General features: G+C 41.4%; 1 protein-coding gene across 1 annotated transcript in view; it reads right to left on the minus strand.

Annotated features, from left to right (window-relative positions):
• Positions 1–1,143: 1,143 nt before the first annotated feature.
• The window catches only part of MTHFD1 (methylenetetrahydrofolate dehydrogenase, cyclohydrolase and formyltetrahydrofolate synthetase 1), a 42,649-nt gene continuing 27,591 nt past the window's right edge, over positions 1,144–16,201 (minus strand). Inside the window, exons 18-28 of the mRNA XM_054826286.1 lie at positions 15,634–15,774; positions 12,544–12,612; positions 11,883–11,994; positions 11,564–11,703; positions 11,085–11,126; positions 9,939–10,039; positions 8,858–9,035; positions 7,619–7,726; positions 6,374–6,526; positions 2,219–2,326; positions 1,144–2,041 (exon numbers count right to left, since the gene is read on the minus strand). Of these exons, the coding sequence (XP_054682261.1) occupies positions 2,237–2,326; positions 6,374–6,526; positions 7,619–7,726; positions 8,858–9,035; positions 9,939–10,039; positions 11,085–11,126; positions 11,564–11,703; positions 11,883–11,994; positions 12,544–12,612; positions 15,634–15,774 (1,134 nt within the window). The 3' untranslated portion in view covers positions 1,144–2,041; positions 2,219–2,236. The remainder of the gene's footprint in view (positions 2,042–2,218; positions 2,327–6,373; positions 6,527–7,618; positions 7,727–8,857; positions 9,036–9,938; positions 10,040–11,084; positions 11,127–11,563; positions 11,704–11,882; positions 11,995–12,543; positions 12,613–15,633; positions 15,775–16,201) is intronic.

Raw genomic sequence — 16,201 nt, forward strand, 5'->3', positions numbered from 1 at the left:
GTCCTGCAAGACCTAGAGTAGGGACACTGGAGAACTCACATCCCACTAGATTTAAAGTGCAGGTTAGAAAAGCATTCCCCAGTCACCTCTAGAGGTGCTTGTGGATATTTTTTGGCCCTTACGCTTTGTTGTCACCAGTCCCCCAGTGCACAGCAAACCCTTCAGCAGTTGCATGCCTGAGCCACTGCTTTGCCTTACTGCAGGAGGTGGACTAGCAACCTCTTGAACCACCTCTCTCAAGCACATGTCTATGATCTCATGCTAAACTAAAAGGAGGCTAATCTTAGCATAAATTTGCACTTATCCCATCTTTCATAAGCATAAAATGAAGGTGGAACACAGAGCACTTGCAGGAAAGCAGTGTAGCAGGGAAGATTAAATGTAGGAGCTGACAGCAGACTTGGCAGCGTCAGCTCTGGCAACCTCCTTCAGGGCAGGCTCGGCCGAGGTGCCGCAGGTGAAGAGGCGCTTTCAGCCTGGCGTGGGGTCTGGGGCAGCAACTGGGAACAGCCCTTCTGCCCCCGCACGTGGCCTGTGGGCGCGCTGGCAAAACTGGCTGCCAGTAACTCCTCGGCTGAACACCATCGAAAGCAAAATTTTAGGAGGCTGTGAATGCATCTCCAATGCTCTTATGATGATTTAATCTATTCTGTCTGCTTCTGTGACAACCAGGTAGTTTTACATAATTATTCTCCCCTCCTGAATAACTTGAGAAATATAGATCTCTCCATATATACACACACACACACACACACAGTATCTGTGTACTACAGCTGCACCCTTACATTGGTGCACACCTACATCCTGTTTCTCCCAGATCTCACCAAAGTCGGAATGTTTTTAGATTCAGTTCTGATGCAAGCAGATGGGCCTTGCAAGTCTTAATTCAGATCTTTTGCAGCCAACTGCAAGTATCTCAAATTCACGGAATAATTCAGGTAGTTTATTTCCTATAGATGACACACATCATCTAGGAAAGGAAACAAGATTAAATGCACACACACAGTGGTGCATTGCAGGCAACTTATTACTGCAATAATCACTCCTACTTGTCAATACAAGGATTGCTGCTGTGTGCAGTTAATCACAGAAATAAGTTCTACTTCAGTAATCTCAGTGCATACATTAAAATCCAAAAAGCACTTGAAGTATTTACCAGTTTATTTGTATTAGTTAAAAAACAGGCAGCAATGATACTTTTATGTCATAAAATGATTTTTGGCCTGCTGACTTGATCACGTTGTCTCTGTTGACTAATAGGTACCTTAGGAAGCAAGGCTCATCAACAGTGTAACTGTACTTATATTATAGCTGAGCATAAAATGGTTCAAAAGACACATTTTGTAGAAGCCAAAGATATTGGGCCAGAGATCCAGTCCCTACAGATCTGATAGTCAGAGGTTCAATTTCCACTAACAGAAGTCACAGCTGGGCTTTCTAAAAGGGAAATTTGATGTGGCTCAGGTGTCTGCAGGAATAATTCACAGCAGAAGCCAGGGTAAGCACTTCTGGAGAGATGAGAGGCAAAGGGTATTCCTCCTTGTTTCCTCTTCTAAATGATGTCGGTGCAGTTTCAGAGCACAGCAGTTTCTCCCACAGTGCAAGAAATGGAATATGGAATTCACTATGGCAATTAGAAATATGCAGTGTACACGACTTTCAGAGATAATATATGTTACAAAGCCCCTATGGTTAAAACAATTAAGGCTCAAGACTGTTCCAAATACCTCCAGCTTTAAGATTTTTAATTATTAAATCATGTCACTGAATCAAAAGAGGTCACTAAACCCAAGCTTCTGTATTCTGCTTCAGCTACAATTATGAAGCATGATGATTGTAGAGGAAGTATGCTTTATATACTTAGTTTCAACTAGCTTGGAACACAGCAGTTTAAAAATTATTACAGATTAAAAGTAAGCGGTTGATTCTTTAGCACTCCTCCCAGTCACTTGCACTGTATTCTCAGTCATATCTTGTTTTGACTTAAAAAAAAAAAGGGCATAATTCCGTTTACATGACTCATCAGGTGTTCTTCTGGGAGCTAAAAAGAAAAATAAATTTAATTACTATTATATAGTACTGCAGGCAACTTTCAGGCTGAATTATAATCAAATGTCGTTTGGAAACATATGGCATAATATGAGATTGGCTTAACTCCATTATCTCAAGATGAGAAATGAAGCCAAAATATTGAAAGCCATCAAAAGAAGGCACCTACCTTTGGTTAATAGTTCTTTCAAAAAAGCCCATTTACTTCTCCTGACACTGTGTCCAAGTCTATATCATAGAAACAGGGTCTTGTAGGAAGTCCTGGCATCGTGCTCATCTGGACAACAAAAGATAAAATGTTGAAATGGAAGCAGCATATTTTTGTGCAGAAGATAGAATACTAAATCACTGCTGAAGACTACGATGACAACAGCCGATGCAGCTCCTTGTGCACCTACGTACTAGTTGGATGATGGTGACGTACCGTGAGAATGAGGAACTGCTGGCTCTGTAGATACATCTGGGGTTTGGGGTTTTTTTTGTTTGGGTGGGGGTTTTGGGGGTTTTTTTGTTTGGGTTTTTTTTTTTTTTATGATGAGGATTTAGCTTGGCTTCTGCCTCCACCAGTGACTGAGCCCAAGATTTGGCAAAGCACTTGAATATCCAGCTGACCTGTTAACTGTTAGGTGAGTGTTCATGGACTTTGCTGTGGTGAGACAGTAATTACTTGTGGCAGTTTCCTGGTTATTAAAATGAAGATACATGTTTTAATACAACTTTGCCAACTGTGAAGCTTCAGTTGATTGCAATTTTCTTTAAGAGTCTAGAACTAGAAGTGTTAAATAATTAGGAATAATTATTGTTGAGAAGAAAGCTCCAATAGTTTGGTGGTTTGGGTTTTTTTGTTGTGTTTTTAACTGGGATAAAGCTTAAATAGAGATGGAGAGGTCAGTTCTCCTGACTGGAGCATTTCTGAGGCATGCAAGTCGGGAGGGCTGTGCAGTGGCAGAACTGAAGCAAAACAGCTGCCAGCACTACGCCTGCCTCAGGCCAGTCCTCTCCAGTTGTCCCACTGCTGAGCACCCACTTCCAGAGCTGCAGAACACAAGGCCAGCAGGCACTACACTTGGCCAGATTTACTAATGCAGCTGATGGTGTTTAGCCCAGCAGCACATGCAGGCTAACATGGATGCTCTACAAAGGTGGGCAACTCATGACCATGCTTGGTAGTTTGTGCCAGTGGTCCTTCACCCCATAAATAAAAATTCAAGGTCTCATTTCCTATCTGCATCATCTGGCCTCAGCTTTCACAATCAGTATTGTTATGCCTGTCTCCATTAGATTAAAGATCTCTTTGGCAACCTAGTATTTTCTCCCTGAGCAAGTATTTTGCACACTAATCAAATTACCTCCCAATCCTCCTTTTGATAATAAGCTAAGCAGCAAGGCAGCAAACCTCTATCAGTTAGGCATTTTCTGCAGTTCCCAAAACCGTTCGGGGAGTTTTTGGAGTCCCACTCCATTTCCCTAAGCTGTTCACAAGTACGAACACCAGTCCCACATGTACGTACCACTGCAGGTCTTGCATGGCTTATGCGGAGGTAAAAATCACTTCAAGTCTACTCTTTGTAATGAATTCTAGGACCGTGCTAGCTTTTTGTCAGAGCTGCTGCTTTCCCAGAGAACAGAAAGGCTACAGAGAAGACCCTCATTCCTTGTCTTTGTGTTTAGCTTTAAGAATATTTGGTCTCAAGAGCCCAGCTATTAAGAGATCCGAAGTGCTTGGAAGGGTTTTCTTGTTCTCACCAGAGTCACTGCCAGTATCTGGTCACACAGAGCAAGGAACTTCCTATTGATTTACGTATCACTGAAGAATCATAGAGCTTTGCAGATCTCTACAGATTCAGAGGGCCACAGCAGTGACCCTATTTCTATTTTGAAAGGAAGGGTCAATTTTCCTCCTTCCTATCCACAGGGCAGCCCACAGTGGCTACTCTGCCTTCCACTACTCAAAGGCAGTCTGCTTCAACCCTGACTTTCTATGCAGTACAGAATAATTTCCATCCAGGCTAGTAATTTTCTGCCCAAGTGTCTACAATGGCTTAAAGCACTCAGTTATTTTCAGAGCTGAAGAAATGAACTTTTCCTCCATTATTCTCCTCTCTCCTTCAATACCACATGTGCTGAAAAAGGAACACAGGGCAATTCACACTATTTACTTACATTAAAAACTTAGACCACATGGATATCATCAATCCCCTTACAAGAAATTAAATAAACCCAATACCAACTAGGAATGTATTATTTATTGCACTTGTGGAACTTCTGAAAAAATGCTGTTTAGGAACTAAAAAAACCCCAGAGCTGAATAATTTGTTTTCAATTCATCAGCAGCACCAGAAAAGAAACCCAACCAATTTGAGTCCAACGGTTTATTTCACTTTCATTATCTTTCATGCTCAAAGTTAAATCTAGATAATCTTTGAAATTATGTTTCCTGTAAAACCTCAAAGTATTTCATTAAAGTATAACAGCTTCAACTTTGAGGCAGAAAGGGAAAACCCCAAAACTCAGAAGCTGAGGAAACAGTAAAAAATGTGACATACCTTTGTGATTAGCTTCAGATAACAAGAATACGCATGCACTGGTGATTAATTTCACCTCAAATTTCTCATAAAAGCTTCTGCACAGAGCTACATATTTTCTGCATTTTCAGCTCACAGTTCAATGAGTGCTGCCAAAAATTTATTCTGAGGCTAACACACCTCCTGCTGAATGGGTTTAAAATAGTCATCTGATTCAAAATGTCCTGAATTGCTTCTCAAAAGGACATCCCTTCCCTGGCTTTGCAGACACCACAGAAGAGTGATCTTCACATCCCTACCCAGAAGACTTACTGGTAATCCTGACAGAATTAACATCATGATTTACTGTATGTCCAAGAAAACATTAGGAATATGGGAAGGGAGCAGAAAGGAAAGAGTCCAGCTTCACAGAAACTGAAGACACCAGAAAGAGCCAAAATACTAGTTTTCATGTCTGAAAACATCTTTCTCTTGTGTGGCTCATTAATACTGTGCACCCTTTCCTTCTCCAGTGATTTTTTTTTTAAATAAGCATTGTTTGGATTAAATCTTGGCTTGCAAAAAAGGTCATTAATAAAAGGAACAAGCATGCTACCTTTTCATTTTATGCCAAAACACACATTACTCTTTAAAAAGATCGATGAGCCAGACTTTAACCAGGATGTGGTTATTTTATTTACGTTGGGTAATCTGGAAACCCTTACCTATCTCTGGGTTTTTTTGATTTTTGTTTTAAAGAATTAAAAGATATCCAATATTTGGCTTTAGCTAGCATTTGAAGGAAGAAGGGATCCAACTCTTAAATCAGTATATTTCCTCACCTGAGCCATGCACCCCTGATGCTTTTGAAAACTTACTAACACAAACATTGTCATGAAGACTTCAGAAGAAGGTGCAGGCCCAAAAAATAAGAAAAAGACAGAGCTGCTTGTTCCAACTGCTCCATCCCCTAAAATAATCTAACAAGTCACTTAACATTCGCCCAGAAGAGACTCCCCAGATAAGATTTCCAGTGGATCCTTTCATCCCAACATTCTTTCTTTGGATGCAACCCTGAGCATTAGTTCATTTTGCAGGTAGCTCCTCTTTCTGCCAGGCAATTCATATCAAAGCTATTCCAGGATCCTGTTTCCATCGTAGCTATTCTCTGTCCTCTCAGCTGACACTATGCCAATCATGTCAAAGAACAGAAACAAAAAACTCAAGGGCATAGTGAAATGAATTGTTGGAACTGATGCAGGCTGAACAGCGAACAGATGGTCAGCAAAACCATGAGAACCAAATGGGAGAGGGGATTGACAAGTGATTAACAGTATAGGTCAGCTTCACTTTGGAGGTGTCTCATCAAAAGTTGTTTGCTTTGTAAGCTTTGGAGTTGTCTTGTTCTACCCTGATCTGCACGTGTACATAGACTTCACTTGCAATACTGCACAGTGCTTTCATCAGGAATGCAAAGTCACAACGGCAATTAGATGGGCTGACGATTTCTCCCATCCCCTCTACCAGACTGCAGTTCCCAGAATTCATTAGCTACAGAGCTCACCCTTTCCTCAAAATCCAGGAGGACAGGGAGGTGGGACCTGGGAGGCTTGCTAAGTATTCAGATGGTCTATTTTAGCTTCCCTCCAATCGCTGAAAAATTAACTATTAAGGGCATCTTAATATAGTGGACTGTTAAAATACCAACTGTAAGTGACAAGGATTCTCCTAATTTAAGATACCTTTTGTAACTGCTTACTGGAAGGCACACAAAGTTTTTTTCCTCGCCCCACAGTTGAGGGTTTCACTCAATCACGTACCGTTCCTACTAGTGGATACAGGAATCCAGCACCAACACTGGCCCGAATGTCTCGGATTGGCAGAATAAAACCTGTAGGTGCTCCTTTTTGTTCGGGGTCATGAGACAATGATAAGTGAGTTTTAGCCATGCAGATTGGCAGGTTTCCAAATCCCTGGGAAAGGCAATGAAAAGAGAGAGAGAAAGAGGAGATAGGTGAAAAACCAGTAACCTTTCCCATACACAAATGCAGTTGCTCCATTCTGCCATTCTCTGCAGACATCAGACACTTTATCGGGACATTTTACTCCTCACCACCTGCTTCATCCACAGCCTGTCAGATCTGTTGACTATTCTGCATCCCTGTTCCTTCTCTTTCAAAGTCTGTCCCTGCCCCCTGCTAAGTATTAAGAAAGAACGACCATGACCCCCAGCACATCCAGCTGAGGAAAAAATTAATGGTATGGAAGTGTTAGATATACAACTGTGATAGGTAACTTACTTTCTACTCTCTTCCCAAAATGTTAATTTAAACAGCTCAGAACTAAAGGTCTTGTTCTGGCGAGGTCAGTTAATTAGAAATGTTTGATCACTATAATTGCAGGTTGTGAGGAAGTAGCAATTACATGGCTATGGTATTTTGATAGACTTGTAAAGGAATATACAAGAAAGATGAAAGCGAGAAACTATATATGTCAGTAGTAAATGGACTGCAAAAGCAAAATTATTCGAGCACACTGTAAAGAAAGAATGGCTAGTTCTCACATTGGTCTTCAAAGCTCTTTAACAGACCTTCATTAACGCAGAAGGAGGTAAATTCACAAGAACATCACGCTAGAGAAGAGTAAAAGCAACACAACAATCATAAAGCATCTAATTCAACAACCAGATGCCAGGTTCAAAACTTCTAAGAGTAGATGTATTTTTCCACAATACTGTATCACCTGTGGAACTCTTTGCCCAACATAATTGCGACTGCCAAAAATCCGTATGGGCTCAAAAACTGAAAGATCACTGAATCCTCCTGCTCTTTTCTCCCCATACGCTATCATAGATGTGCTACTGGGCCAGATGAGTTCCGTCTTCTCTACGAGAAGCCAGGGCCAGTTTCTCCCTCCCCATACGACCTCCTCTGCCATAGCAGCATCCAATGGGTCCTGGACAAGGACGTGATTTGAGTGATGATTCCCTTCACATACAGTTTGAACACCACTGTTCAACATGAACATTTTAAGTGAAAAGCACCTCTGGTGTCAGGAAAACTCACTTGCTTAGTGTACAAGGCGACTTTCTCCTGTGCTTCTGGAAGTAGCTCAATGTCACTTGCCCCATAGATCTGCTGTGCAATAAGTCTGATCTTATCTATTACAGGGAGCTGGGGGGGGAAAGAAAAAAAAAGGGACAGGCAAGTCAGTGTGACCACATTACAATGAGCCATAACATCACAGCAGCTTCACAATCCTCCATACGTGTTGTGCTGTGCCCATCTGCAGATAAAAGAGCTATTCCCATTTGCTGTAGGACAAAGCTATACAGTAATTTGAGGGTTTTCAATACATATTTCATTTATCTTGTTGCAGTTGTTTCTCTTGGTAAGAGGGCAAAACTAGTTTACTACAGTCAGAAACAAAAAGATACACAACAATATTTCTTGTAATTACCCCCACTGTGAGACCGGCATCTTTATTCTCTCTCAAGACTAAGTCAAAAAGCAGACAAAACTAATTTGAAGGAATACAAGTTAATGGTTAAATAAAAGCACAAATAAAACAGGTTAAAGAAAAATTGAAAGCATCTGTTAAGGAGCTAAAACAGATATAATGACATAGTTCTGTACCTCATTAGGTTCTTGAATAGGTGCTGGCTATTAAAGGAGGATTCAGGCCATAACCTGGGAACTAACAGTGACTTCATTACCTCCAAGTCATCTCTCAAATTTGCTTAAGTATAAACTCATTAGAAACACACACACACACACACACACACTCTCTTCCACCCCGAACAGTAGTGTGACTCCATAAGCCTTACTTGCAGAGGGAAAAAAAAAAAAAAAAAGTTAAAAATGGACAAATTCTGTTCCATAGCCTGTTGTATAGATTCTCATCCTGAGCAACAAGTGCACCCAGAAGCTCTGCGGTAAGGTAACAAACAGGTTTGGTCAGACTTGTCCCAGGCCATGCTCTGACAGGAACGTCTAGTTCTTGAACTAAACTTAGTCCTATCCTGGAACACGGCTGCCATAGCAGAAACCTGTTTGTCACCTCTAGCAGAGTCATAGCAGCATCTTTCGGGGTCAAAAGTAAACAATATTTCACTGGGCAGTCAAAACAACAAGAACTGACTAACTAGGTCTTTGAGACTGGTGGAATAAATGTTATGTTCTAAAACCAAAATTTCTCAGTTTCTCAGAGCAGCCTTTCAGGCAGCCTTCATCAACTTAAGCTAGTGAAACCAACTGATCTCCACCTTATGAACAAAGCACCTCTGTAATACTGCAAGTTCTTACCTCCACATTATAGAGGAACCTGAAGTTGCTGGGTGTCTCCGATGCTCTCTGAACAGCTCGGGCCAGTGCAACCGCTCCTTTACCTCCCTCCGCCCAGTGAGTGCACTCCACAGCATCGAACGCTCCCGCTTCCCTTGCCAGTTGTACTACAAGGGCCAGTTCAGCCTTTGTATCTGTTCTGTCAGGAGAAAAGTCTGTGTGTTTGTACCAGAATGCACATGCAGTTAAGTGTTTGTTCTATTTTTCACTCTTGTTGACAAGATCCAAAAGCTGTCCAAAGAAATCACAGCTGAAGGGCTATCCACCATGGTGAAGGAGGCTACTCCACAGAGGAACACACAGCAACGGGTAGGTCTGGAACTACATGCAGAAACCCATGACTACTAACAGAGCTGCATTCCAGACTTTCTGCCATTTCTGTCCTGTATCGGCAATGCAACTCCTGTTTTCAGAAGCAAACTCAAAAGGGCATTAGTATTGCCGATTTAGAGATGCTAAGGTGTGTTATATCATGCGCACACAACAAGCTAAACCCCATTATTTCTCTAAATCAGCCAATATGCATTTACTTCAGATGAATAATCCTTAGCTGGCTACTCCGCTTCAATTAGCATCAGCTTTAACACACCAGTTCAAAGCCCTTCTCTTGCATAAAAAGGCCACACACAGATTCTCTTTCCTGTGCAGTACAACGTGCAGAGCCCAAAATGCTTCTTAGCAGGCCATAATTATTCCATACAGCAGACCGCTGAACACAGCGTGGTCGACAGCACAGGCACCTCACCATCTATTATGAGCTCAGATTCCACATTGTCACAGGCACATTTTGTCCACAGTAATTTGGCCAGTCAGGGTGTAAGTGATGGCAGATAATAGTCACTGATCCTAAGCTAATTTAAACTAAGGAATGCATTTGAAATGACTAAGCAAAGCTCCCCTATTTATTCAGCATCTTCTGACAATGCAAAATGCTGCCATCAACACATCAACGGTACTGAAAACAAGAGTTTGTGTTAAACGTAGCATATAAAGTGCCACAATTTTATTCCCATGCATCACTTCCATGTCCCAGCTCACTTACTTGAAAGCATTGACAGCCACGACTACTGGGACACCAAACAGCCGTGCATTTTGGATTTGCTTGTTCAGGTTACTACAGCCTTTTGCCAACAGTTGAAGATTCTGTAAAGACGACAGCAAGCAGGAAGCACATTTTATCAGAGGCAGTGAAACTTCTGTTCCAAATCCACTAAGTCCACAGCTACTGACAAAAATGTCAAAATGGGAATGAAACCACAAAGGCAAATCCCCAGTGCTGCTTTCTGAGCAGTCCAGACCAGTGCGTGCTCTTGGATGGAAGACACAAAAAGGAATGACTACTTCTAATAATCACTGGTTTCAGCTGCCAAGCCAAGGTAAGAGAAATCACTTTTTATCTTTTTTTGTTATTCTTAGTAAGTTAATACCTGTGCTCATTAACTCCCCACAGTAAAGCCTCATTTTCCTCTCTGACACACTCTTCTTTATGTATTACATATCATTAGCAGTGAATTTCATGACACTTGTTTGAAGTCTGTGGCAACAGCTTTCGTTTTACGCATATTTACATTTTGCAGCATCAGAGACTATTCATGGAAATCCAGACATTTCATCCCTTCCTATGCAAAGGATAATCCATACAGAAGCTCCACAAGTGAAAAAGCTGCAGCAATGTAAAGAGAGCCAGACCAATTATCCAACTGTACAAAGCCATTCAAGGCACAAGGACAGAAGCTGCGACTTCAGTTCACTTTCCTCTCTGCTTGCAATGGAGGGGGGGGATAAAAACAAAAACTGATGCTGCTAAGAAGAGAGTAATTAGAAAGGCACTCTGAATATTTTCAGAGACAATATTTCAGCCAAGTAATTACTCCATACTGAGAGGGTCAGGGGACACAGAGTAGATATTACTATAAAAAATTGAGCACACAGACAATTGCATGAGCTCAGGAGAAACGAAAAGGCTCTGAGAATATTGGCTAGGTCAAGTACAATAAATGCTTGAAAGAGCAGAGCCAAAGTAACATCAGAAAAGAAAAAAAAAAAAAATTACAGCTTGTATGAGGAAGCATTTCCCTGGCGGCTAAAGAAATGACACACGCTAGCTATCCAGGCGTGCACTGCATGACAGTATTGTGTCATGACCGCAGTTAGTCGGTCAACTGTCACAACAGCTAAAGAAGGTTACCTCTTCCATGTACTCCTTCGGTAAAGGTACCCCAGCAGTGACCTGGGGAAAAAAAAGAAAACGAGAAAAAAATATGGAACCCTGTAAGATTTTTATCCATGACAGCAATTCGTGCTTGATTCTTATTAAATGGCGTCAAGATATAACATTCTACTCCAGGCTGATCCTTTTTCATTTTTTTCTTAGAAGAAAAAAAAATACTGCAAGATGTGCTCACGATACAACAAACGACCGACTGTGGTAATATCACAAATGCCCCAGCACACAAGCACTTCATTAGGACAATAAAACAAGCAGGTATGGACCTGTAACATACTACAATGAAGTGGCTTACAAGCAACCAGCACATGTGGATTCCTTTTACAACTGCGAATCTCAAGACTATTACAAGGAGATCAAACCCTAGAGGGCTTTAAGTGACTGGATCAGAACAACAGTAACAGCCCCTCAGGCCTAAGAAAACCTTGCCTAGTACTTACTGCAGGCCCTCCTCCATGCATTTTCAGAGCTCGGACAGTAGCAACCAACACCACCACATGAGGCCGGAGACCAGAATAGCGGCACTTAATATTAAAGAACTTCTCCATGCCTATATCTGCACCAAATCCTGCTTCTGTAACTAGAGTAGGAATTAAAAGAAAAGAAGCTTGTGAGAGGTTGCTGGGTGGAGAAATCATGCTCTGATCATATAAATCAGAAGCTTCTTCCAAGACGAAAAACCCAAAGATAGTCATGATAAAAAAAGGCAGATCCCTCCCTGCAAAACAAAGGAAACAAGATGACACCCCATACACTTACCAACAAAACCCTCTTTACCCACAAGCTTTAGTGCTATTTTGTCTGCCAACACTGAAGAATTCCCGTGTGCAATATTGGCAAAAGGTCCAGCATGAACAAACACTGGTGTTCCCTAAAAAGGGGGGGGTGGGGGAGAGAGAGAGAGAGAAATCAGAGGGTAAAATTTAGCAAATGTGCAGCATTTCAGGAGCTAAGTACTACAGTACCCGAAGGTAAAGAAATACACTTTTAGAAGACAGATCTTAAAGCCTTCTGATCAAACATTTTTTATCAGTAATAAGGACTACAGGGCAAACAGGATTATAATAATCTGTACAAGTGGAGGTATTAATCTGTTTAGGAAAAGGATGGCTGAATCCCAGCAACTCTGCCATTCTCCTGCATCCACACCATTTAGATTCCCAAAACACTTCCTGGCATTAAAAACAACAGAACATAAACACAGCAAAGTTTAGTGCATCTCTTCAGGGTCATTCCACATGCCAATGGCAGACCTAGAAAAAAGCTACACTTCTTCCCTACCCCTGAACCTTAGGTTGACCACAGTAAACCTCCAACTCTAAGTGGAGTAAGCCCACGCTGATTGTGATGAATAAACTAAACCAGTTGCTCCTTGGCTCTGAGAACACACACACATATACAGCAAATCATCTGTGCTCACCTCTAGTGTCTGCATGAGGTTTGGTTTGACAGCATCTTTCATCAAGACAGCTAGAGCACCAGTCACTCCCTAAAAGGAAAAAAGGGCAATCAGTTTCCAGATGTAGAGACCTTGACAGAGTTCCCATGCCGTGTCAAGCTCTGCTTTTGTCCTGGTGAGCTTTCAGGACCAGCACCAGCAGTTGCTCTAGATATAATTAACTCCAGTCAGGGCAAAGCAGAATAACGATCGTTACATCCTTGTAAGAGGATCTGTAATTTCTGCTGGGTGCAGCCTCTTGGTTGGGACCTTGTTTGGCCAACACTTTGTAGTGAAGGTATAAAGAACCACTGCTGTTTCAATGCTACAGCAAGGTTAATAAACAATAGCAGTGAGAGAGTAACCCTTAGGTACGTATGGTTTACTGTAGCCCATTCAGTGGTACAAAGCAGGGATTTTTTCAGGTCAGTTATATATGTTGAAATGCTCATCACCCTGATATCTCAACTGTAACACTACTATCTTTCTTTTGCAGTATGTAAACACACTAAGAAGTTACATATACATCACTGTTCTTGGATTTTACAGGTAGATTTGTCCTGGACTTTTTTCCTTCCTCATTTCAGCAACTAGGCTCTACATACTAGCCTTAAAATGTCGTAACAAGCTGCTAGATCCTGGCCAAGTCCCTTATGCAGAAATAACTTTTAAAGTGAACCTCTGTGCTCATGAGCAAGACCAGGCTGACATCATGAAAGGCAAACACTGGAGCCCATGTTTCCTCTGAGGTGCAGCAATTTACCCTGCTGCAATTCTGCTTGCTTTAAAGTGAAAGCTTGTGATTTCGTCCACATGTGCTTCAGGAAGAGAAAATGAGGGTTTGGTCATCCTTGTGACTGATACAGTCCAGTAGAAAGCAAACTGGCTATTACTCAGCACTTGCAAAAGTAACTAGAATTGCTATCATGGATACTGAGCCAAATGTTCACAACAGTTATGAGAACCTTGAACCACGATTTCTTTTTCTTCCCTTTTAATTTCAATTGGATTGCAGCACTCAATTATATGAAAGATTTTTTTAAAAAGACATTCACTGCTTTGTTTCATTAGTTTCATTCTTGCCACATGAAGGCTCATTAACATTTAATAGGTAAGCTTTAAACTTCAGTCATCTGCAGAATAATGAAAACTACAGAGCAAGATTTCCATGACAACATTTCAGGCCTGTGTCACTCAGTAGCACTTCAATACATCCCATCTCTAAAAACCTGTAGTCAGTTTTTGATTCCACCTTTCTTCTGAGTTTCTTTGGGCTTCCTGGTAGCACAGCCATGACACTGGTTATATCACAGCAGAAGGACCCAGAGATCTTATTGTGCCAGTCTGGTCTCTGCAATCACGTTTCTGCTTGCATGAGGAGTATGTAACACCATTCTAACGATGCAATCCAATGGCCGTCATCAGTGCAAACATGTAACATTCAAGAGAACCCATTGGAAAGGTCTGATACCATCCTCCATTCCGCAGTTGCAATGGACAAATTAATTAGATTGAAAAAAAATAGTAAAAAATTCTTGAGATGAAAGACTTCTATCATTTGGACTCTACATAAAACTCAAAGCAACTCCCTACCCAAGCACCATCTGCTTCCATCGCTCATGAGCAGCAGGAGAGACTCCTATTTTCCAGAACAGGGTTTAACTTAGGTACCTAAGGTTAAACTGTCAGCACGCTAGCAGTAGGAATGAAAAATCTCAAAGCTGCCTACAGAACTTCAGCACACGCCCTCCCTCATTCCCAACAAATGCCTCACATAAGGACACTTACAGATAAATGGTTCCCAGCCTAGCCCTTTTCCTGCAAGGCCAGAGTCAGGCCACATTGCTTATCTACTGTTTCTTAGGCTTATCCTGGGAGGAAGCAAAACAAACAAACAAGAAAACCCCAACCAACCCAAACACAAGAAAAAACAACAAAAACAAAAACCCACAGCAAGATAGCATGAGCTGGGTAAGCCTTAATGCTGTGTCTGACCTTGCATAAAACACAGGTCAGGATACTCACCCTGTGGATTCTTCTGTCTCACTGTAAAGGCTCATTCAGAAAATGCAAGACAAACCTCATTAACACCACATCATATGAATTTGTAATACTCTTGTCTTTTGCAAAGCAGGTTGTGAAAAAGCTACTATACAGGACAGCAGTAAGCACCAATATCGTACCTCTACTGACTAGTCCAACAGTCCTGAGCCTGTTCTCTCTCTTGAGGCCAAGTGGCAGGGCACAGTTCACATACAGGGCTCAATTCCCCTTTCCTTCTCCAAACAGGGTTGCTATCTTCAAAGCATTTATTGGAAGAAGTGTTTGGGGCACAGGCTATTTCCCTGAAACTACGCTGAAGAATCATTTGGGAGAATGCTAGCTGACACGCTCCAGAAGCATGCCAAGAACTGTACTAATAATTACTGTATGGACAGCTGCAAGACAGCGCTGCAGCTTGCAACTGCTGCTTAAGACTGCTTTGCATACTGGTAATAGACATCATCAGTGCTACTATATTCAGCATTTCATGCAGTGGAAATAAGGAATTTGTGTCTCAAAAGCTGCCTTATGGAGATCTTGCACTTTTTGCAAAGGGTTTGGCTTTTACAGCATTTGCAGTCTCCCCGAATAAGATATTTCGTCATCTGTAATTAAATTTGCACGAGGCTTTGTTTCTGCTCAATGTTTTCCTCACTCTAGGGAGCCTGAGAAACAGGATGGCCAGCAGGATGCATTTTGAGTTCTTCCGATTCGTAAATATGCTTTTTATCTAGAAGCCACCATGTATTTCCCATTGATTCCTATGGTGCTGGCTTCAGCTTGACACACAGGGACCCTTTGTCCCTGTCTAGGTCACCTGCACACACACACACACACTCTCTCTCTCTCTCTGGGTAAGGTGCTGGCAACACTAAAGTAAAAAAACCTTCATTTAACTCCAGGGGCTAAGACTTCATCTTTGATCTTCTATATGCTAAGGACTTTTCTGTACAGAACTGTCTCTATGCTTTTCAATCCAAGGAATTTCAGAATAGGAAAAGCCATTTAAGAACTGAATGACTCTCTTACAAGGTCATCTGTTGTAACTGGTTCTCCTCTCTTGTTGGAAGCTACTACCATTCTGCCCAGTCGCTTTTTCATATCATCCAACCCATCAGAGAGCGCTAGAACTGCCATGATTTCGCTGCTCACTGTGATGTCAAACTGAGCCTGCAAGAGATGAATAAAGAACATGAACTCATTGAGATTCTCTAGCAGCAATCCTTATCTCCGTTAAATTCTTGAAACAAGACCAATCATCACCATCATAACAACAACATACTGACGTGTAAATATAAAAGAAATCCAAAGCATCAATCTCAGAACGTACTTCATTTAATTTGGCCATTTTAAACTGGATTTTCTTCTGCAAAATTAAGTAAAACCTACTTATTCCATCAGTATTACATGACTCTCTCCTGGCACATACATTAGTGATTCATGTCAGAACACTTAACACTAACAAATTGTATTTTTGAAGACTGAGCTTAGTAACTCATCTGACTATCACTAAACTGTACAGTAAATGACAAAAAAACCCAGTATCAGATTCTATAGGAAATGAAAGGTAGAATTCATCTGACACAACACAGACACC

The sequence above is a fragment of the Grus americana genome, chromosome 5 (assembly GCF_028858705.1).
Source record: "Grus americana isolate bGruAme1 chromosome 5, bGruAme1.mat, whole genome shotgun sequence".
Classification (NCBI taxonomy): domain Eukaryota; kingdom Metazoa; phylum Chordata; class Aves; order Gruiformes; family Gruidae; genus Grus; species Grus americana.